General features: G+C 40.8%; 2 protein-coding genes across 3 annotated transcripts; both read right to left on the minus strand.

Annotated features, from left to right (window-relative positions):
• Positions 1-1495: 1495 nt before the first annotated feature.
• c1galt1lb (core 1 synthase, glycoprotein-N-acetylgalactosamine 3-beta-galactosyltransferase 1, like b) lies at positions 1496-8977 on the minus strand. Its single transcript, XM_086199185.1, has 4 exons — positions 8446-8977; positions 8074-8337; positions 4719-5383; positions 1496-4098 (listed from the first exon to the last, which is right to left on the minus strand). Exons 2-4 carry the CDS (start codon positions 8291-8293, stop codon positions 3787-3789), a joined length of 1197 nt encoding a protein of 398 aa, XP_086055311.1. The 5' UTR covers positions 8294-8337; positions 8446-8977; the 3' UTR covers positions 1496-3786.
• Positions 8978-9764: 787 nt separating this feature from the next.
• os9 (OS9 endoplasmic reticulum lectin) lies at positions 9765-21026 on the minus strand. Of its 2 annotated transcripts, XM_086199177.1 has the most exons (15): positions 20837-21026; positions 20289-20471; positions 19071-19134; positions 18908-18984; positions 18393-18491; positions 18058-18259; positions 17648-17803; positions 17232-17341; positions 16918-16978; positions 16497-16579; positions 16201-16395; positions 14747-14948; positions 14201-14368; positions 13385-13494; positions 9766-11651 (listed from the first exon to the last, which is right to left on the minus strand). In XM_086199177.1, exons 1-15 carry the CDS (start codon positions 20984-20986, stop codon positions 11514-11516), a joined length of 1998 nt encoding a protein of 665 aa, XP_086055303.1. In that variant the 5' UTR covers positions 20987-21026; the 3' UTR covers positions 9766-11513. The 2 variants fall into 2 exon arrangements, with proteins under 2 accessions (XP_086055304.1, XP_086055303.1); XM_086199178.1 differs by lacking the exon at positions 14201-14368 and having other exon boundaries at positions 9765-11651.
• Positions 21027-21733: the final 707 nt, after the last annotated feature.

Below are 21733 nucleotides of genomic sequence, written 5' to 3' on the forward strand. Positions count from 1 at the left end.
TACAAACCCCTCAAAGAGGTGAGACAGAAGATTTATCTGTAATAATAAATATGCACCTGTGTGGCAGCGCAGCAGATTTTCAAAAATTAAAAAAAAAAATACATTGTTTTGTTTTCCTTTCCAGGATAAGCAGGAATGCTGCCTTGGAGATGTTTTAGCCTTGAAGAGATTTGATGACCTCGATGATCAGAGTTTTGTGAGCCTGATGGGAAGGAGAAGCGCTGCCCAAGCAAACGGTGAGGTTTTGTTTGCAGAAATGATCATTTCATCATCTTCTCTCAGAAACACAAGACGTCAAAAGTAAATGAATAAATAATAGCTTCTCATTGACTTTTATGCATCACCCTATATTATCACTACACGACTTATGCTTGCTTATCTTCTGCAGGGAACGTTGACCACATCTTTGCTGATTTGATGAGAAGGGAAACAAGTGAGTGTCCTTTCCTTTACATTTTGTTGTATTTTGCTGAACGGGTCTGTTAGCTCGTAAACATAAACGTCCTCTTGTGAGTGGTAACCAATCACTGATTAAATTTTTTTTTTTAAAAAGTCGAGACATTCTCAGCTAAAATAAGACTAAAATGGGACAAAAACTAGTTTGCCGACTGCAAATAGACTAAAACTAATATATTTGATTAAATGAGAATAATACATCTAGATATTTTCAGCTAAAAGCTTAGAATGAGCTACAGATATTCTCCCAGGCTAAAATCAATAATCAAACCGCTAAAATGTGAACACAGCTAGAGATTGTTGACTAAAATTACCTACAATCGAATGACTAAAATGTGACTAAAACTAATATCCATTTTAATCAAAGGACGAAGACTAAATCAGATCCCCTCAAGACCCACATTAAGGCTCGTGACAAAGAAATTGATGTCAGTTTTCTTGGATTAAAATGGGACTGAAGTCGAGTTTTATAACTCAACTGAAAAAAATAGGACGAGGATGACTAAATGAAACTAACAAGGACATCGACACAGAGCTAGACTTAATTTTTAAAAATAAGAGTAGATCCATTTTTTTATTAAATAAACTTAGTCCTGCCTGCTAAATTTGCTTCTTTTCAAATGTAATTAGCCAAGATATAACTATTAGTGCACTTAGTTCACACTGCTGTCATGTAATGACCCCTTACTGGCTGCATAGTTGCCCACTGCTAGTTTTTTGTTTTGCATGAGAACAGGAAAAGCACGTGTGTGTGCACAGAACCATTTACACCCAAGGAGTGGCCGACTCATCAATCACCGGAGGCCGAGGTGGGAATGGCCCGCTATTGTTCAACTAAAACACACCTTACACCGTGTTGACCGGACCTCATGCTCTCTTCTTCTCTTCTCAGGTCTGGAACCTTGTGTCATCGAACCGTTTAATCCCTCAGCGAGGTCGGTGCTGAAAGACGCTGTTCCTCTAATCTTGATAAATGTGTGTACTACTTACTGGAAAAAAGAAATGTTTGAGATCATGAAAGCAAATGTAAAACAAGAACTACAATAAAATATGCATTTATTTATAGTGATTGAAGTGCCACTCACAAAATAAAAATAAAAAAAAAAAAAAAAATTCCCGCACACCGATCGCATGTGCGCACACTCTCACACGACTTCATTTACACGCTGGAAAAACTCAAATCTTATGTCAATACCAACTTAAATACATCTCAAATATAAATACAGTACTGTACACCTTTCCCTTTGATACATGTTTGATGGAGCAGATTGTCAAGGATGTGTCCAAACATTTGGGGCAAACGAAAAGTCGATCCACTAGCAGGTTCGATCTATACTTCGCCGCTGAAATGTTCCCAGAATGTTCATACACTTAAAAATAAATGTGCTAATATGTAAAACATGCTTATCGGTTTTGCATTTTTGAGACAAACTGAACATGCTGTGTTCACGTAAGGGAGGAAATCTGGTGTTTTGTACTTAGAAAAAAAGGCATTCGATTGGCGTTAATTACCTCATGGGTTTTAAATTCCAATGAAAAAAGTGTGTTTAAAACAAAAACAACTATTAGAAACACCTTATAGTACAGTCTTTCTCCTCGCTTTTTTTGTACAAAATTAAATACAAGAAAATTTGAATCATCACTGAATCCTGGAGCAGCTTTCTGGGTTGGGTAATAACTGCGTCTCCCACAATACTTCAGTCTGAACATGTCGTTTGGTTACAATAAAAGGAACTTTTTTCTGATCATTGGAATTTAAACATGAAAAGCAAACTACAAAACATAAAAGTCCTAATTTCTTCCCGTCCAGAATTGTAAATCTAAATGTTGCAGTGAGTTGTACAAACGAAGGAGGAAAACAACAACAACAACAAAAAAGCTGTCGCAAACAAGTCTTCAAGGCCATACTCTTTACACTGGAAGGATTCACCACACATGAACGCCATCTGAAAGAATCACTCTTAGAGTAAATGTCACAGTGCAAAGTCATGTATGCAGCTGTTGGGCTCATACAATTACAATTCACAAGGCACAAAATACTGAGTCCACTGGAGGATGATGGGAGGAACTGGCCACTTTGTTTATTCAGAGCCACTTTCAACGAGGAGAAGCAGCTACGTTTGTGCTGTGGGGGGTTCCTCATAGACTGCCTTTGAGACGTAACACTCCAAAAGGTCTGTCGAACATCTGGCCGTCAAGCGGCAGCATTTACTTTATTCTTCCCGAGTGCACGGACACGGAACCTGGCCTCAATTTGTTAACATTCCCTGTATATTCTTTGGCTGGGATCTCAACACATACAGACACCAAGAGATCAATAAGGGCAATCACTGTTTAGAAGGATGTCAAATATCACTCGCTAAGATTTCTCTGGTGTTTGAGTGTATTGGGTTTTTCTCATGTTGTGTGTTTAGTACTGCAAAGTTACAGATTAGGCAGCCAATGTTTTTGTCTGGGTGAGTAATTATCTTACTGCCTTCACGTTCACGATTACCGTCACAACCTCGAGAACCTAAAATGTCAAAGCTAAATATAAATTAAAGAGTAAAAAGCAATGCCACCAGGGCATGTAACAAAATCAAAATGTTTATATCTACACAGAACTTAAATTTACATTACACGTATCTGTATCATAACAATACAAGTAGCCCTCATCCAGTTTAGTAGCAAAGGGTGGTGCAGAAACTGGCAGCAGGCTCCACTCCTCCCACACAGCAGACTGAGGGAGTGTTTACCAAGTGACAATGTGAGAAAGGACTATTTTGTCTCTGATAAACCACACGGTTTGACGCCAGACCAACTTGTGGCCCTTTCACATTTAAGACCAGCTATAGCTTCACCGGGTTTCTTCACACATCTTATGTGGCAGCTGTTTGATTAGATCAAGGCGCTTAATTGAGTCTGGTTGGCCTCGCAGGAACCAAGCCAACTAGATGTTAAAGAGGTCAAACTATTCCAGCAAGTCAAGCAGTGTCTTGTGGGAGAGAACCGTGGATCAAGTTTGGATGAAGGGAGCCGATTCTTCAAGTAGAGAATCGTGGACGTAACCCCAACTGACCCTGAAAAATACTGGTTGGTTGACTTGCATTAGAGAGGGGCTTTAGTTGACAAATCACAACAATTTAAAGAATAATCTCACCTTTAAAAGAAATAAACAAGGGTTTAGGTGGTGGGTTCACCTCAAGACCAGTCTTGCAGTCATAATGGGGGCACTTAAGATCAAGTGGACTGTTTTTCTACCCTTGTAAATAAAAATATGAGCCAAGATTATCAGAATCAACACACTCCCATCCCCCTCCACTGATCATCTCCTCCAACACAGTCTCATTGTTATTTGCCTGAGGGTGCAGCAGGAGCACCTTCATCAGCTGCAGGAGGGGGGTCTGCTTCCTGTTTATTGTCAGTCCTGGATGGATCCTTCACCTCTCCTTGACCTTTTTCCTGAGAAACCAGTTGTTCTTTTCCTTCGACAGAAACCCATATGCTTGATGGCTCCATATGGTAGCCGAGCGGTTCGGGGGGCTGGTAACGGTATTTGTAGCCAAAGGCACGCAGGTGATAGGTGTAGTACTCCAATAAATACATGTGAGAAGCATCTACGTAGTGGAAGGACACGGATATGTCCGAGCAGCAGTTGGGACCCTGAGGATACAACAGAGTAGGTGGTTATACAGCAGTGCAGCGGCGTTGTGTGTGTGTGTGTGTGTGTGTGTGTGTGTGTGTACAGAGACCGATCAGGGCGAATGGGAGTTGTGAAGAAATAAAATAAAGTCAGGAAATACTTTCCATTCGGCCGAATAAACATCCTCCAGCCAGGCACTCCTGTTTATCGCCTTGGCCAAGAGGGTCATGGTTTCTCCTGTGTCTGTTATTTTTTTTTTGTCTGTCTGTCTTGAGGATTACGCAAAAACAATGTTTTTAAAATTGGCGAAACAATGTCCGCCAACCGTCACGACAACTACGTTTCATTTTCTTCATTGACATTTCAGCGAAGAGTTTTAAACCTGGAACCAGCCAAACAACATGCTGACAAATCTTGACTGCAGGATATCTGGTTCATTGCAATAAGATGTATTGATGTCACTCAACATGATCAAAATCTGGAATGTCTGAAAGGGAAATCATGTTTCTGTCGCTGTGTGACCATAAACCAAAGCCCAACAGAAAATAAAACACGTTTCACCTAAAACTAAAATGATAAAGAAGTGCTGAGGATGCTTTTCTCAATCAAATAGAAATTCCATCAATCGTGCTCTACTTGCCTCTGAGATGGGGTAGTAGCAGTAGCTCCAATACCAGAAGCTCTTGGGAAACTTGGTGGTGAGGTGCTGCTCAGGGACAAAGGGGTGAAATGTCTCCCTGTGTTCAGTGTCTCTGGAATCCCCCGCCAGCACCCCCACCTTCTCCATACACTGCCCCATTGCCAGGTCCTCCACAGAAGTTGTGTGGGTGCACACTTTGTTTTTAAATCCTTCTACAAATCGCCGCAGAGCCTCTTTGCTCAACACATAGCCTGCACCACCGCTCATGTAGCCTTGCTTGGTGTAGGGCTTGAATCTTCGGCCAAAATAAATTGGCTCATCCGGAGTGTGGTTGGCAAGAACCCAACGCAAGTTGTCTACGATAACATAGGTGTCATCATCTGCCTTGAGGAACCAGTCAGCTTCATGGCCATGGTGCTCATAGGCATAATGGAAGGCCCTGATGGTTTTCCAGTAAAGTTGGTCCCGGCCTTCCTTGGTCCCAAGGCCCACAGTAGGGAAGTCAGGGTCGTCTACCGAGCTCATGAAGACCACAAGATTACAGTGGCGACTCCATGTGGCCTTCACGTGACGAGCCTTCTTCTCCAGGTTACTAGGTCCCGTCATCACCCAGCAGAGAATACGCACCTTTTTGTATAGTTCATCAGCCATACGGCTATCCTCACCTGCAAACAGGACACGCACGTCAAAATGGCTTCTATCTCCAGAGAATAAAGAGATTTCATTTGCTTGTTTCTTAAAAAATGCATTCTGTATGATTATTTTTTTGTTGTTTTTAATCTTCATTGGTTTGTGGGTTTTTTTTCTCAATTTGTGTATACAGGGCTACCAGAGTGAGTGAATCCTCTCCCTCTGCTGGAATTGGTCTGTTATACAGGTTGTAGGTACTGATTATTAACCCCTCCTGTGTTGAATTAATTGTTCATTTTGTCTCGTTAAAATATGCTCAGACTTTTTTTTTCAGACAAATGAAATCGAGTGATGTTTCATACCTGCTTGACAGCCTCTTTTATCCAATGTTTGAATTTGTTGGTTTCTGATTTGATGTTTTTGCCCTTGTCCTAGTAACCACCAAATTATTCAAATGTTGGATAAAAGAGGCCATAGACATCAGGAAGCAGGCAAACGGCACCACCAACCGGGACAAGGGGGCAGACACCCTCTTGCACACCTGGGATTCCCTACTCCAGTGACCATCCAAAGCGGGGGGGGGGGGGGGGGGGGGCAGCCAGCTCGACACACCTGTCAGAGTCTATTGAGCCTGCCAGCTGATAAATGACACTTCAGCAACACATAGGATTGACGCTTATGAGGAAGACTGGCGTCATGGTCAAAACTGTGAAGCAGGTTTGAACAACATCTCTACATCCTGTTTGTCTGAAGATAAGGAAGTCTGAGTGTATCCCACCTGTGTTGGTTTATTACAAACCTGCAAATATACACACCTGCGATGGGTGTCTCACTGAACTGTCAGGAAGGCAAAGAAAAGCAACTTGGAGCGTATTTCTTTCTATGGACATAAGGTGCAAAAATAGATGTGTGACGATATTTGAAACTATGTGTTTTTGTTGGGAATATTTGAATGTCAGTAATGGCCAACTTGAACAGGCCAAATGACAGGAAGGTATGCAGGAACCGTTTCCAGCTGAGCAAGCCTTCGATATTTCAAATTATCTTCTCCTGTCAAATTGAGCAAAACAGAACAGTGAATCTAACGCAATTGGAACACTGGGCTCCTACGTGTTGCCAAAGTTCAAATGAAGTCAGCTAGCTGCAGGGCCACTCCCACTCTCTTCTCTGGGAATAACCTCCCTGCTGACATCAGACATCTTGCCTCTGTTGAGGCCTTTCAAGCCAAAGTCTTATTTTTGATCTTTACAAAATCCCTTTGATGTTACAGACCTGATGTCTTTGTTTACCAGAGGAATTGTAGCCTGTATCTGGCATGCTGACGTGAATAAAACTGCCAACTTCTTCATAATAGCTGCTTTTTCCAGCTTCCTGTTTTGCTTCTGCTCCCATGTGTCCTCGGGCCATTTTAGTTTCTCTTTCTAGCGCACACTTTCTTTGGGGGAGCTTTCCTCTCTCACTTCTACAAGGCCAAATGGTTCTGTGGCTCTCTGTGTATTAAGATCCATCCTGATGTAATTTGTTCATAAGTGGACAGCTCTGCTTTTACATGTGTCTCCAAATGGACATTTCATGATCAAATCTCCCTTTCCCATTCTTGATCAACTTAGCCACTCATATGTCTATCGGTAACATTTTCAATACTAAAAGGAATTAACATCTTGTTTTGGATGATCTGCCTGATGTATTTTAAAGTAAAGACAGAGTGTGGGCGAGATCAATTGATGGGTAAGAGACATGAGCGCATAATAAGACAGTGGTGCAGCCAGCGATACTTTCCTTCTGTTTGTAAATAACAAATAACTCTGGGGCCCACTAGGCGACAGCTGAAGTTGCTAAATGCCTAAATCAATCTTAAGTATTTTACAATAAGTATCAGACATTTTTGTCATGAAAAGCTGTATTTATTAACCTTGGTGATCTGCTCTGTACTTCCAGGTTGCAAAGGAGAGGATCCCTCTATTTAGACTCTTCCTGGTGTTCCATTTTTTTCTGTATCAAAAGGGATTTTGCAGGGAAGATTTTTTTCCTCAGTCAAGAGGAGGATTAACAGATGGTGTTGTACATTGTAAAAAATGTAAAGCCTCCTGAGATAAAACTGTGTTTTTTGCTTTTATGAAGAGAATCTGACATGACCTGACTTGAATAATGTTCCCTCTCATCTGAATGAAAATGTGTTTCAGGGAAACTGATTTTGCTGTCCAACAGGTTTATAGAAAAGGTGGTGGCACTGGGCCATTAAAGAACGCTGCGGTGTGACACTGACAGGCTGGTGAGCTGGAGTGAATCACTTGACAAAGGAAGTCAAGTACTTCCATAAGGACACTGAATGGTTGGATGAAGTTAAGTGAAGCGAATCTGGTGGCTCCCTGTAGCCCAACGGCTTACTAAAATACTTTGTTTTGTTGGCTATCTTTACCTCTCTAAATGGGTGTAGTATATTTTAAATATATTTTCTTTGAAGCTTTGGTACATTCGTTCATTCTATCTATCCATCTCATAGCATCTTCTGAAATCTTATTGCAAACATGGGATCCAAACAGTGAGGTGGTTTGCAAGTCCCTCTCTTCAATGGCTGCCTTAACTTCAGTGTGCCACCAAACGTCGCTATTTTCGCTGAGAATGAAGCCCAAAAACTTCAACTCTCTCTCGGCATAAAAAGCAATGAGGTCCTGAAGCTTGCAAAGGCTGCATCCGCCCACCTCTACAATAAATATATATTTACCTGTATGATGAGGATGGTTCAGGTTGAAGAGAGCAGACCTCTCCTTCTTCCACGATGCCTTCTCTCCTTCAAGGTGGTGCTCATGAAGTTTGTCGAAGCCGATGGCCTGTTGCTCTGTCACAGTCCTCTCGAACCACAGTTGCCGCAAAAAAACGTACAGTGTGAAGGTTCCCACCACGAAACCTGTGTAGAAGGAGAATCTGGATCCAAGGGCCTTCATGCTGGGCCAGGTTTCTCGCCGACAATCGTTCAACTCCGCAGGTGCTGAATGAGGAAGTCAAACAGTGTCACCACCAAGGCCCCCATCCTGATCCGTGAAAGTGCCCGTGTGAGGGCGACTGTCACTCCCAGTTTGAGGAGTGGTTTACTTACCAACCGTGTTCCAGACACCATAGCAGATGTGCTGTCGCCCAGCTACTTCAGCACAATGGACGGCATTTAGGGAGCGTTGCGTTTAGCCAGTTCGAGACACGGCGTAGTTAGCGTTATGTTCCAGGAACGATAACTTGGTTCGGCTAGCCTCACTCAAATGTTGCTAACAATTATCCAAGGCGAGGTGGTGAGTAGGAAATCCAAACTTCTCACGAGATAAAATTCCGTGTATAGAAAGGATGAATTATACTACCACGTTTTTACTACTGACCCTGGGCTACGTATCAGCACAGCTGGCGTTAGCTAACTGGCTAGTCGGCGTCGCCTCGACAACGTTACAACAAAACGCTAACTAAAGCAAACGTTACAGAGTTCGTTTAAGTTGACTGACCCAGCGAACTGAAGCAACCCCCGGTAAAGTTCCACTGAAAACATAAATGAGCAAAATATAATCGCCCCACATCGCTACATGAAGTCAGACTTTGTTAAAGTACATCCAAGTCGGATGAAGACTCACTTCCGCCCAGAAAAAAGATACTTCCGGTCAAGTAATGTTGAGAGGAAACGATAGACTCATATAAGTTGATCAATATTCATCTCAACCCGTCTTTTTCATTATTATCTTTTTATGTTTGGTTTGTATTTATTTATTTGCATATTTTACCCTGACTTTGTATGCATGTATAAAATAATTTCAAGGCAAAACAAGATTAAAAAACAAAACAAAAACAGATGTTTATCTCTCCTTTTGAAATCTAAATTTGAAAGAATTTGATGGATATGTAAGTCACATATTTTCTGGCTATATGTTTCCTTATACCAAGAAAAAAAATTGCCATTACAATAGTAGTATAGACAGATACGGAGGTACACCATTTGCTATGGCACTGCAGATGAAATCTAAATCTGTAATTTACGCCTAGCTCCAAGACTACAATACAGTGACCAACAAAATAATTTAAAGGCCAATGAATTATCAATGAGTAAAATATTATTTTAACGAACAAGAAAGCAACCGGACCTAGCTGGCCAACCACCTGTTTTATATCATAGCAATCATTCCTCGTCACAAAATAAGTTACATTTATCGTCTGTATTTCTTTCTTCACGAGGTGGTGTGTGTGTGTTCAGTCTGAATTACAAACTGTTTCCAGTAACACTAATAAGAAAAAGAGCCATCACCTGAGCCATCATAAGGTCATTTTGGATGTGATTCTGACACTGAACTGTACATCAATCCACACCAATCTATGCAGACAATACTGAACGACTTCTGACAGCATGCATTTTTTACCAATAAGAAAGCAGTATTAAACATTTCAACATAAGATATAGATACTGCATCCAGAGGACTTTATTGTTCTTTTATTTCAAAGAAATCAAGAGTACTCAAACACCTTAATTTACAGGGCAGTTCAGATGGACCTAGGGGTTTGTTTGTTTATTAATGTTTCCAGAACATGAAGCCAAGAGTTTTTGGTCAAAATACGGCCTCATTAAAGCACACCATCATAGACACATATCGTCTTTACTACCTCCACATTACTTCGTTACAAGTAATCGGTGTAGCAGAGGTGTGAGGCTCAACAGTGATGCAGAGTTGTTTGTCTTATGGTCTTCATACTAAAATGAGCTAAACTTCATCTGGCTCTCTTTGGATTACCCAGCTTCCCTGAGCCTCACAAGGGTGATATTAAATAACTGGGGTTTCCATCTCTGAATTACAGGGAAACTGAGGTCAAGCCCAGATAGAAAATCTTGCATTATAACATGGACGTAGGTCAGACAACATCACTCCAGCTGGCTAAGTGAAAAAACACACCCACGTCACTTAAAGCTTATCACTGATTATTGTCCCTTATCTTGTGCCTCTTGACGCTGGCTTCTTCAGGACCAAAAGAAAAAAAGTGTTCTAATTAATCTGGTCAGAAATTAAGCTTCACACATGAACTTATTCACTTAATTACTTCAAGTCCTGCTAAGTTTGTGCTGACATATAATGTAACATTCAATTCAAAAACATATTCACACGGTAATTATGTACAGGTTGAGATCCACAGAGCCACAATTATTCATAAACTCTACAAATTCAGCCCTTTTAAGTACACCTCTTTTAAATCCTTGGAAAATGCGTGGATGCGTTAATTAGGTACACTGAATTTGATTGACACTGCAGCTTTCTCCGTTCTCTTTTACTAAAAGGGAAATTAAGGTAATTAGTTTCTTTAGCAAATAAAATCAAAACACAAATTGAACAACTTCTCGCACATCTTTCAGTGTTTCTTTGAACAGGAATGACCCTCTGAGGAAAACCGAAAATGTGACAGAAACTATACATCATTCGGTTGAAAGAACTTTTTTCTAAGATCACAAAGTGCTACAGCATGTGTAAAAACACTTCTGTAACCTTCCGATGCGTTTAGTGATAATTGAAATTTAAATCACCAAACAAAGCTTATCAAAAGGCCTCAGAAAGTTGGGAACTAAAATGTTAACCCATAAGGATTTGTTTCTCATATCCAGACACAATCATACTTAAAACAGTAAATGAAACAAGCTGTGCAAACACCGCTGTCTGTTGAGGCATGCACAATATCCCAGAGGTGAGGGCTTCTTTGTGAATGGCATCATCATAGAAGATAAATGCAAGTAGTGTTTTAACTGTGAATACTCTAGCGTACAGCTCACAACCTCAGAATTCGATGCAAATATTCAGTGAAGCCCGCTGGAATATTTCTATAAAAGGTACACATTGTACATCACTTGGCTTTTCGAGACATCAATGGAAACTGAATCCCATCAAAAAGGGGTAAAATGCATAACTTATTCAACTGCACATGAACAGCTGACACTTTATCGTGCCACATAAATAGTGCCCACTAAAGACACATATTGCCTTGAGACACAGACACTTTCTGAATGTGCAAACAGGTGCGTTGATATCATCTGCCAGGTTAAGGAGCAATAATTGAATCACATGGGCTCTTTTTAAAAAGCTGCACTTCAGAGTCGCCCTCCCTGCTGATCTCCACAGGAGTTCACCTTCACAAAAGGTGCACACAGTGAGTTCATATGTCCACGTCGTCTGAGTCAGACGTGCTGGATGACTGGGCCTCCTCCTGGGACTCTCCCCACACGAACCTGTAGTTGTTCTCCAACTCCTGCTGCCTCTTTTGCTCCTTGTAAACTTCTTCCGTACCACCAGTCTGACAGAGGAAGATGAAATTTTTTCTTTAAAAAAAAAAACAACCACAACAACACAACACAAAATAAAAAAAACACAACTTTCATGTTTCATGATCTCATATTTATATGAACTTCTGACTCCTGTCGCTGTGCAGAAAAAGCTGAGACAGACAAAAAGCACGCACTCTTAACCTTCCACTTTACAAGCACAACTTTAAGAACCCTTAAGAATATCCATAAACATTTTTCAGACATTGAAGGTCATTCTACGTGTATGCAGCATAATAGGCCTACGGTTGTCAAACAACTGCCAAATTAGTTACATTAGAAGATAAAAAAAACAACCCCCTCAAAAGGAGTGCTTTTTTAAAGTCATGCTCCATTATTCAGCTTATTCTCCACCCTCACCAGAGCCAGCCAAAAAGACAGATACCCTTCTCTCACCTGTGGGTGCAATGGGGAGCTAAAACCATCTGAATGCTATTGTAGCTCAGCTAAGTGCAGTGCACGGTAGTGGATGGGTTATGAAATTACAATTTCAAGGGCATTTTAAATTCAGTACTAGATACAAAATCAGAGTGAATATCTCGTCTGGGCACAGTGATATGACACGGCACCTCAAAAGCTCCACTGTAACTTCGGCCAACAAAGCAAACATTTGTAGGTCTAGAAGAGCGACAGCTGCCACTACTCATGGCTGACTTTGTAAGAGAGGATGAGCCACTTCCATTCATTATTCTAGGCTATCTTGTAGTCAACTGGTCTCTGTGGATCTAAGCTCCCTAATGTACACACCGAGGAAAGAAGGGTATCTATCCTCTCGTCTGCCTCTGGATACAATGGCAAATAAACACATTTCCCAAAACACTGCCCTGTTCCTTTAAACAATCCTTCCAGAAAAATGCAGAGTTTTGGGTTTTTTTGTGATTGTGGTGGGCAAAAATCCTTTCTTGAAAAATGCTATGGAATATGTGGAATATGCTTTTTATGCAATTAAATTGCAGGAATTTGCAAAAATTGATTTGATGAATAAGAAAAAAAGGGATTCCCCCAACACTCTGTCCTCACCAGGCTACTACCTCACTGTAAAGAGCCATTTCTACTTAATCCCTCTGATAAGCAAGCATACTGCATCACAGCAAGAGTTGGGAACAATCAAGTTCTCATCTTGTTTTATTTCAGACCCAAATAAAAACATGGCTCTAACTTACAAAACGTTGATGAGTCAAACAAGTTCCAAGCTTATTTTTATTGGCAAAGGAGACGGATTTGCGGATTTCATCATGTTTTCTTCGCAGGGTTTACAGCCTTCCCATGATGTGACTTCACAACTTTCCCAAGGCAACAGGAGGAAAATGGCTGCTCTTGTGTGAAGTAAACAATATTTTTTCAACGTTCTGCAAAGATATGTGTGACTATTTGGCAACAAAAATGCGGGGTTTATGAAATCATGCAAGCCCCGCATATTTGCTGCATTTTGCGTGGAAATCGGTGATTTATGTGGCGAAAGTGCGGCGTCTTTGAAAAAAATGCAGCCCCTACATAAATGTGCGGACTTTGGCTGGTTATCCGTTGAATTATGCAATTGCATAATGGCGTTTTCTAGAGGGACTGTTTAAAGCGCTGTCCATAACATGAGTATCTTATGACAGAGGACATGTACACGAACATTCTGATACAGGCTGAAGTCCAGAAAACAACCCTTGTAAAAAAAAAAAACTAAAAAAAAAAAACCCGTCACAGCTCAAATTACCAGGAGATTTATGAGGAGCTCCCTGAAGGACTTTGTATCTTCTTCAGTCAACCACTGATCACCTGCTTCCTCTGCATTCTTCCGTGTCAAGATCTTCACCTCTATTTTACCTGACAAACAAAGAAAAAGGAGAAAGGGAGGCTTTCTGATTAAATAAATGCACTTCAGAGAGGCTCAAAAAAAAAAAAAGTGTCCAACAGATGAAATAAACAAATTCTTATGATGGAAAAATGGTACAAACACAAAGACCGGATGACAAAGAAAGAACACACATGGATGACACACCTTTTCATATTTTTCAGCTCACTGTTGTTAGAAGATTTGATCATTTTGCCTTTATTATTCTTAAAGTTGCATTTCTAAAGTCAACCCCGGGACAATGCCAAGCTGTCATTTGGTGTTAATGACACAGTTTTTGGTTGACAGTAAATGCCCTCATCCTTAATGAATTCATCAGCTATCATCCCCATATGTAGTCTGTTTTCATCCTATAAAACTGTGCGGAAAATGAATAACAAAACTATTTTGATTTTTTTTTAATTTTTTTTATTCCAAAGCTTTGTTTACTAAATCAGTCTTAAATCCTCCATTTCTGCATGGGTCTGTGAATTATTTCACCCAGTTTGCACTTGTTGTCCCATTAAAGTTTTTCTAAAAAGTTCTGCCTGCCACATGTAAATCAAATGTTGAATGCTTTTTTTGTTTTGTTTTGTTTTTTTGGACAAAGATGATAGTGAAGCACAATACTTTATGCTCAAGATAGGAGGAAATAGAAGAGAAATAGGCCTTAAGTGTTTTGGGCACTCCCCTTCATACCTTCGGCCTTCAGTCCTGCTTTCTCTAGCTGTTCTTTAACCACGTCCTTTATGAGCTGCCACTGGGGATCTCCTTCGCCCATCTCCTGAACTTTGACCTCCCCATCAGGGCTGCTGCCCGTCTTATACTTAGTAATTTTGATCTTAACATGGTCGTCAGCTGCTTGGTCTGGGGTGACGAGACAAAAGAGGGACAAACAACACAGTTCACCTCAAAACCGTTCAGCAGGGCCACATGATGTAGGAGGTGAGAGCCAAGAATCCAAAACACGACCTGTATGCATCACAGTCTTTCACAGGTTTCCGTTACTGTGATTGATTTAAAAATCTTGATTTCAATTACTGAATATTGATGAACCCACAGATGCGTCACTGGCAGCAGAGGAAATATCGCTGACCACAGAAATTCAAAATATCTTCAGTTTCTGCATCAAACCCATGTGTGCATCTATTCTGAGATGGAGCATGTTACATATGGATGAAACATGGAGAGGATGGCAGCATGTAGAGTTACACATGACCAGAGGGGGGCAGTATGCCTGGTTACCTGGCTGCTTTGGAGCCAGGCTGGGGCTGCCCCTGGTCGGGTCGCTGGCTCTTTGTGCTCCAGCTGTTTGCTGTTCTGGATCTTGGACGTCTTTCTCCTGCAAATGGTCAAGTAGCTTATCCAGTGTAGTCTCCAGTGTCTGTGTTGCCTGAGTGCGATCAAACTCGCCTTTCAGCCCCTCCGTCTCCAATTCCTGCTGTGCCTACAGGGCAAGAAAAAAGCCATGTAAAAGCATCTTTGCATAATCATGAAACTCAAGTAAAGACTTCATAGCATCTGGTGTCTCCGTCTAATTAGATGAGTTCAATAACACAACAGAGGGGGCATCACGATTCAATTACATTTTAAAGCATTTAATTTCTTTATAAACTGAGCCATTGTAAGACAAATGAGTTTGTTTTCTAATTATTAAAAGATTATGGTTTTATGGACTGATTCTTTTTATTTACATTTTTGAATTCTGATTTACAATTGAAGTCTACATGGACTTGAGGATAGAGTGTCCGTCTACGCAGCTGAAGGGTCGCTGGTTCGATCCTCACTTCCCCCAGTGACCATGTGGAAGTGCCCTTGGGCAAGATACTGAAACCCCAATTGTTCCTGATAGTCCAGCAACGGACCGGCGACCTGTCCAAGGTGAACCCCCCCACTAGACAGATTCACGGAAAAGCGGTATCTAAAATGGATGAATGGATTTGAGGAATACTTTATGTCTTTTAATAATTATTGTTCAAATTTCTGTTTGGTTTGAGTATCTACTGTGTCTATTGACCAGTTATTCTACTGGTTGGTTTTGTGTGTGTGTGTGTGTGTGTGTGTGTTTGTGTCCACTGTATATACTTGTCCAAGTCAGCACAAACTACCTGCTAACTGAATCCAGTGACAGTAGAGAGGATGCTGGATGCGCCGCTGCTGCTAATGACAGGGAAGCTAGTCCTGGCAGGAAGACTAGCAGTGCTACTGTGAGCATTAGAGCAACATCCAAGCACAAAAAAAAAACGGGCTCATTTCCCTTCAATTGCAGGACAAATATAGCAGAGTTGGTCTCCTACCCAACTCAAACCATTCTCAGGTGTTCAGCAGAAACTGCCCAGACTGAGCTATTCAGTGAGTGTTCAGCTCTAATGCGTTATGGTGTCGTGGCCCCTTTCTTTCTCTGATGTATGCATTACTCTCTCTGAAATTTAACAGACTGATTAATCGTGCTCACTCATACTCAGTCGGTACTCCTAAAAGTACAAAGAATGGTAATCAGTGATACTCAATATGTTTCCAATTAAGATGTTTATTTTGCAGTATATCTTTAGAAAAATTTTCCATCAATACCAGCATGTGGACCAAGGCCCTTATGGTTTTGATTCTCAATATTGAACACTCAATTTTTGAATTAGAATCCAGATCGTGGCAACCCATCTGATAGGCACATCTATCTTTGTGTCAAAGTTACACCTCACCTCATTTATGATGTTATCAAACTCCTGTTGCATTTTCTCCTTTATCTCTTCAGTCTTGTCTGAGGGCACAGAGAGGTCAGCCATCTCCTCCTCAAACTCTTGGAGCAGCCGTTCATCTTCATCTTCCTCACTGTGCTTCACCGTTTCCCTGCTGGTCTGTTTCTCTGTTTGACTTCTGGCTTGGTTTTGTGCTTTCTAAAAAGAAAACCAATGTTGCAGTGAAATGGAACACATTGGTGCAGCAAAAAAACAGATTTTCCACAACAGGTCTTGTCATAATCTCAGAAAGCACCAACCTTCCTGTTACTCTCCTTGAGATGCTGGACAAATTTCATCAGGTCTGCAGGGTCAGTGATGATTTTGAAGTTGAATTTTTCAACTGAAAAAGATTCATTTGACGGGATTAATTCTTACACGTTTAACACGGGACAACATTTAAACACAGAAAAAAGAAAAAGCCCTGGCACACCAAGCGTTAAATGTAAAGATGAGGAGTGAAGTATTTAAAACATCTTTATTGTTATGCTAAATCATGAGCAAACATGTTTTGACCTCTGACCTGATTTAGCCCTTGCAACACCAGTCTTTGTAAGTAATTCCTTCCTCATTTTTACATGCACTGCTTGAGTGCCTGGACTACTTCTTTGTTTTGTGTTAAACTTTTCTTCCTGATGTTTTACAGTGTGTATGCGAGGGAGAGCAACAGTTGCAAAATACCTTCATCGCTGTCATCTATGACTTCATTGTCTGTCAGGGCGTTGTGGCCATCATCGTCTGCCTGCGAGGGGAGGCAGCAGGTTAGAGATGAAAAGAGGGACGGGAATGCTCGATCAAAAACTGTTCTGACCAGAAAATTCTCGTTCCTTCACATTTGATTAAACTACAAATTAATATGCAGCAAGGAACCACCAACAATAGCTGTGCCGAACATCTCAATAGCTGCATCCTTAATTTGAGACTTCACCAGTGAAAGACAGACTGGCTCCAGAGAGAAGCCACACACTCGAAAGACACTACAACATATTTTATACCTCACTCTCCTGCTGAGGAACCGTTGTTTTGGAGCTCCCTGGTTTTGTAACTCCCTCCCAAAAGTGAGAATCTTCCGAGTCTTCTGTACCAGTATCCTCCTCAGCAACATCTGTTTTACAAAAAAGGTACACACAAAATTTGTGTTTTGTATTGTATCCTGGAAAATGGTGACCACAATGATCAATTATACTGCAGATTTGATACGTAACAGGTCTATGAATTATAGTTGTTGGCAAAGGAAGGAGAAGACCAACCCTGAGCTGCAATTTGTTGCTGTTGCTGGAGCTGCAGCTAATTTGCATAAAGCTGTACGGTCCTTAACTTCACCTGGACGCTCTTGGTGCTGATGATAATATATGTGTGGTGAAAAGTACTTTGAAAGGGTTTTTTTGCCCCTTAATGTTTGAAAATGCACCTTTTGTGTTTGAGTGGTCTGGGTCATTGCTGGTTACATGTGCTGTCTCTTCTGCTGTCACTTCCACTGCTGCCTCTGCCCCCTCATTACCAGCCAGCATCTCATCAAGACTCCGAAGCTCCTCTGAGATCTGCTCCACTTTACGTTTAGTGTCCGCTGAGAGCAGATAGAAGAGGGAAGAGGGAAGGAAAAAAGAAAGACATTGAAAGACACAAAAAAAGCATATCACACCATTTGTTTAAGATATTTATCACACAAAAAGAGTATTTTGCTTTTCAAGTACTCTGTCTTGAGCTCACAAGAGCTGTAATATTATCTTCAGCCTTTATTTTCTTATCAGTGTTGCTCTAATGCCGTTTCAAAATGCTCCCTCAATTCACATGACGACCTTCTTTTTTTCCCCCACTCACAGACTTGAGCTTTGACGTAGTCCATGTATTGTTGGGCACTTAGAGCCGGTTGGCACACGATACCCTGGGGCTTCGCAGTAGACGGCGGTCGGAGGAAGGGATGCTGACAGGTGCGGCTTGTGTGAACTGTCAGTACATAACGGCAAGACTGGGGCTCGTCCACTCTGGCGATGTAATCACCTGAGCCATCTTCACACACAAACTGGAAAAATCAAGAGTTCATTCTTAGCATGTTTGGGAACATCATTAGGGACAACATGCAAAGATCTTGAACAAAACAAGAAAAACAAAGGCACGGAGGAAGCGTGGAATACAAATGTATTCAAATGTCTCACCCTCACTTCAGTCTCCCTGGGATGTCCATTTATATCACACTTAGAGCCATTTACATAGGTCTGGCTGTGGTAGCGCTTCAGTTTGTGCTGTTTAGAAGCCTGCAGATCAAAAAAATGCTACAAATCAATATATTATCTACACCAAGGGACACCTCTGTCTCAAAAATGAGTAAATACTGCAAGCTGTGACTTCAGTCTTTAATTATCTGAGGATATTTATGTAGCTAACCCAATAACTTTAGCGTAACTTGAGTGTTTCAATATTCAGAGCCACTTTGTTACTATCAAATGCAAACAACAACAACAAAAGGATACGATAGCTGCTCTCCAAAATAAAAGCATTGGCTAATAACAATCCTGTATTGGTCAGCAACTTTTTCAGGAGGAAAAGGTGTAAAACTCGTCTTCAGGATTCTGAATTTGTGATCAATATGAGAGTACTACACAACAGTGAAGGATTAAATATCATACTGAGCTTATACAAAGTTGTGATTTTTAGTCTGAGAGAGCTTTACCTTTGCAGTTTCACTGCTCCAATCAAACTCAGACTCATAATAACCCAAGAAGAGAACGTCCCCCTTGATTTCCGTGTCTGAGGAGGGAAGAAGAGATCTGTCAAAGCCTTCAGTCAAAATAATGGTCTAAAAACGAAGATTTGAAACCGAGGAAAGCTCTGACCTTCAAGGTGGTACTGTCTGATGTGCTGACCGTGACAGAACTCATATGTCCACCAGTCTTTAGTCTCCAAGAAGAACAGACAGGCCATTGTATTAGTTGATACATTCAGGCACTAAGATAATTCATCAATAAAGCCATGAACTGTCCAATAAAGGAGCCACAACTCCCCCTCTTAACTGTTTCTTAACTGATGTAAACAACAACAACAACAACAACAACAACAGGACATGATGCCTGCACTCCAAAATAAAAGCATCAGCCAATAACAATCACTTATTGGTCGGTCACTTTTTCAGTAGAAAAACATGTAAAACTGTTCTTCTAGATTCTAAATTTATGATAGATATAAGAGAGTTGTTAACTGATTGTCAAAAAACCTTTGGAAAAATTTTTATGTGGGGCCAAGCAAAATTATTAAATAAAGTTATTAGGGAAAACAGTCAATGTGATCTATAAATCATTCCGAGACTGCAATTTCAAAATTACATGGAATAAACCTTTTTTTACATAATTACTCTAACATTTATTGAAAGCTATTAAAGTGATAATGGTGTGATTTTCAGGGGATATGTATCAAATATATCTTAAATCTGCAAAACATGATGTGTAAGCAGGTTGTCTTCTGCAGCACAACAATATTGAATTTGAAGTGGTTGTTTTGACACACAATTAGTTCTTAACAACAACAACTGCACCTTCCTGCATTTTGAAAATTGAGGTAGACCATGTAGCCATTAATTTGGAGTTATTGTGCAGGCCTATTAACGGTCCATGAAGGCGTTAGTTCATGTCATGTCAGGTTATGGTATTTTACGGCTTGGTGTGGTCAGTGTGGGGCTGCTGTCATTTGTTTCGCACCGTAGCGCCGTATTATATTCCACTAATATGCACCCACAGCTTGTGTGATCATTTAAATGTTCTGAAGGAGCATTTAGATTTTGCTTAAATAACACAGTATATATTATGTAGCATGCACTATGACAGATGCGTGATAAAATGTTCAGTGAAATGGCACAATCACCTATGTGGGTCACTGAAGATGCTTTAATAGGACCAGCAGCATGTAGTTTGTATACAAAATATCTTTCATTCACAACAATAAATCAGTATGTAAACAACTGAAGCTATTTGGTGCTCATGCTGTCAAAGGCATACTGGTAAAGAGAAAAGTGGGACTGAGTTCAACTGCATACACTGGGCATGCAATTGTGGACCAACCTTTACTAGGCACGGAGCACTGTGCATGGGACTGAGCAGGTCTGGGATGTCGGGCCCAGTGTACCCTTGTGAGTCGGGCTCCGACGCAGGGTCCTGGTGAAACCTGACAGCCTGGGCTGGGAGTCGACACTCATACAATTGCTTGTACTTGCTGGAGACCATCATAACCTCCTCTGTCTTTGTCTGAGGGAGAAAACCGTACGAATCAGCAGTTTAACAGTCACACACGGTAGTTAAACTATCCATCCGGATTCAATTCAACTGGATTCATTCCAACGTTTCCCTTAAGAGGAGGTGAGAACGCTGAAGTTGTGTTGTGACAGCTGTCACTGGTAACTACTGCGTAGGACATATGGAAATAGGTGTCAGTGTTTCTTAATATCATTACAAGTATAAAAAACGAGCACGCTTTAAACTAGTTGCCCTCTTGCTACTGGCAAGTCGAGCTTTAATTGTGTTGGCGATTGGTACGTTACCCAATACAACGCTAGCTAGCGTTAGCCTGTTTAGCTAACAAGCGATTAGCTTCGGCAAACGCCTTCACTTACCTGCCCTAAGATGACGGGGTCAGGAAGAATCTGAATCCCATATTTCATCTCATTCAATTCTTCTAAATTCAAGAATGCCAGGACACAGAGTGGACATATCAGCAAGAAAACATACAATCTCTTTAACCACCGCGTCAAGGAAGCAGCCATGATTGACTCACTCCCTCCCCTTCTCCTTTTTTTTTCCTCCCTCTCTTTATTGATTTTCAAACACATCGACAGAGGCCTTTGACGTGGAATAGAATGAGGATGATGATTTCATTTTTGGGTGCAGCGCATACAAAGACACGTTACTATGAAGTTATTGAAAAACAGCAACGACAAAAAAAAAGTTATCCAGCAAGAACGATTTTACAGAATAAAGAACAAAAATCTAGTGTCCTGCAAGCATCTTTGTTTGCATATCTGTGTTTATTCCCAACTTGATATTAATTACGAGTCGAGTCATGTCAGTTTCATTTGCACTGTGTGAAATCACAATAAAAGAGAAAAGGTGATCGATCTATCGATCCATGGCAATCGTCTTTACTGGATGAATAAATTCTAACCAAACACAACATGTTCGTGAGAGGGGGTGGTCTCAGGGACGTTGTTCTATTTTTTTTTTTTTTAATTACAACAACAACCTACTCACATGGCTGACAGTTAAAGGACCAACAAAACAGATCCTATCTAGGTCAAAGTCCACTGCTTGGACTGATTACATCGACCCCAAAAGACAGACACTTCTTTCACCTCATTAAAATGAGATATTTTGAAAATATGCTCCGTTTTCCTCCATCTAAGATGAGATGTTCTATTGTATTGTAGATTTTAATGTTTGGCCCAAATATGCCCTCAGCTAGCAGTATTTGGCCATGATTGATAGTGTTGGCTCATAGCCCAGATATTGAGCCA

The sequence above is a fragment of the Aulostomus chinensis genome, chromosome 3 (genome assembly GCF_037954235.1).
Source record: "Aulostomus chinensis isolate RoL2024-O1b breed Wild chromosome 3, RoL_Achi_v1.0, whole genome shotgun sequence".
NCBI lineage: Eukaryota > Metazoa > Chordata > Actinopteri > Syngnathiformes > Aulostomidae > Aulostomus > Aulostomus chinensis.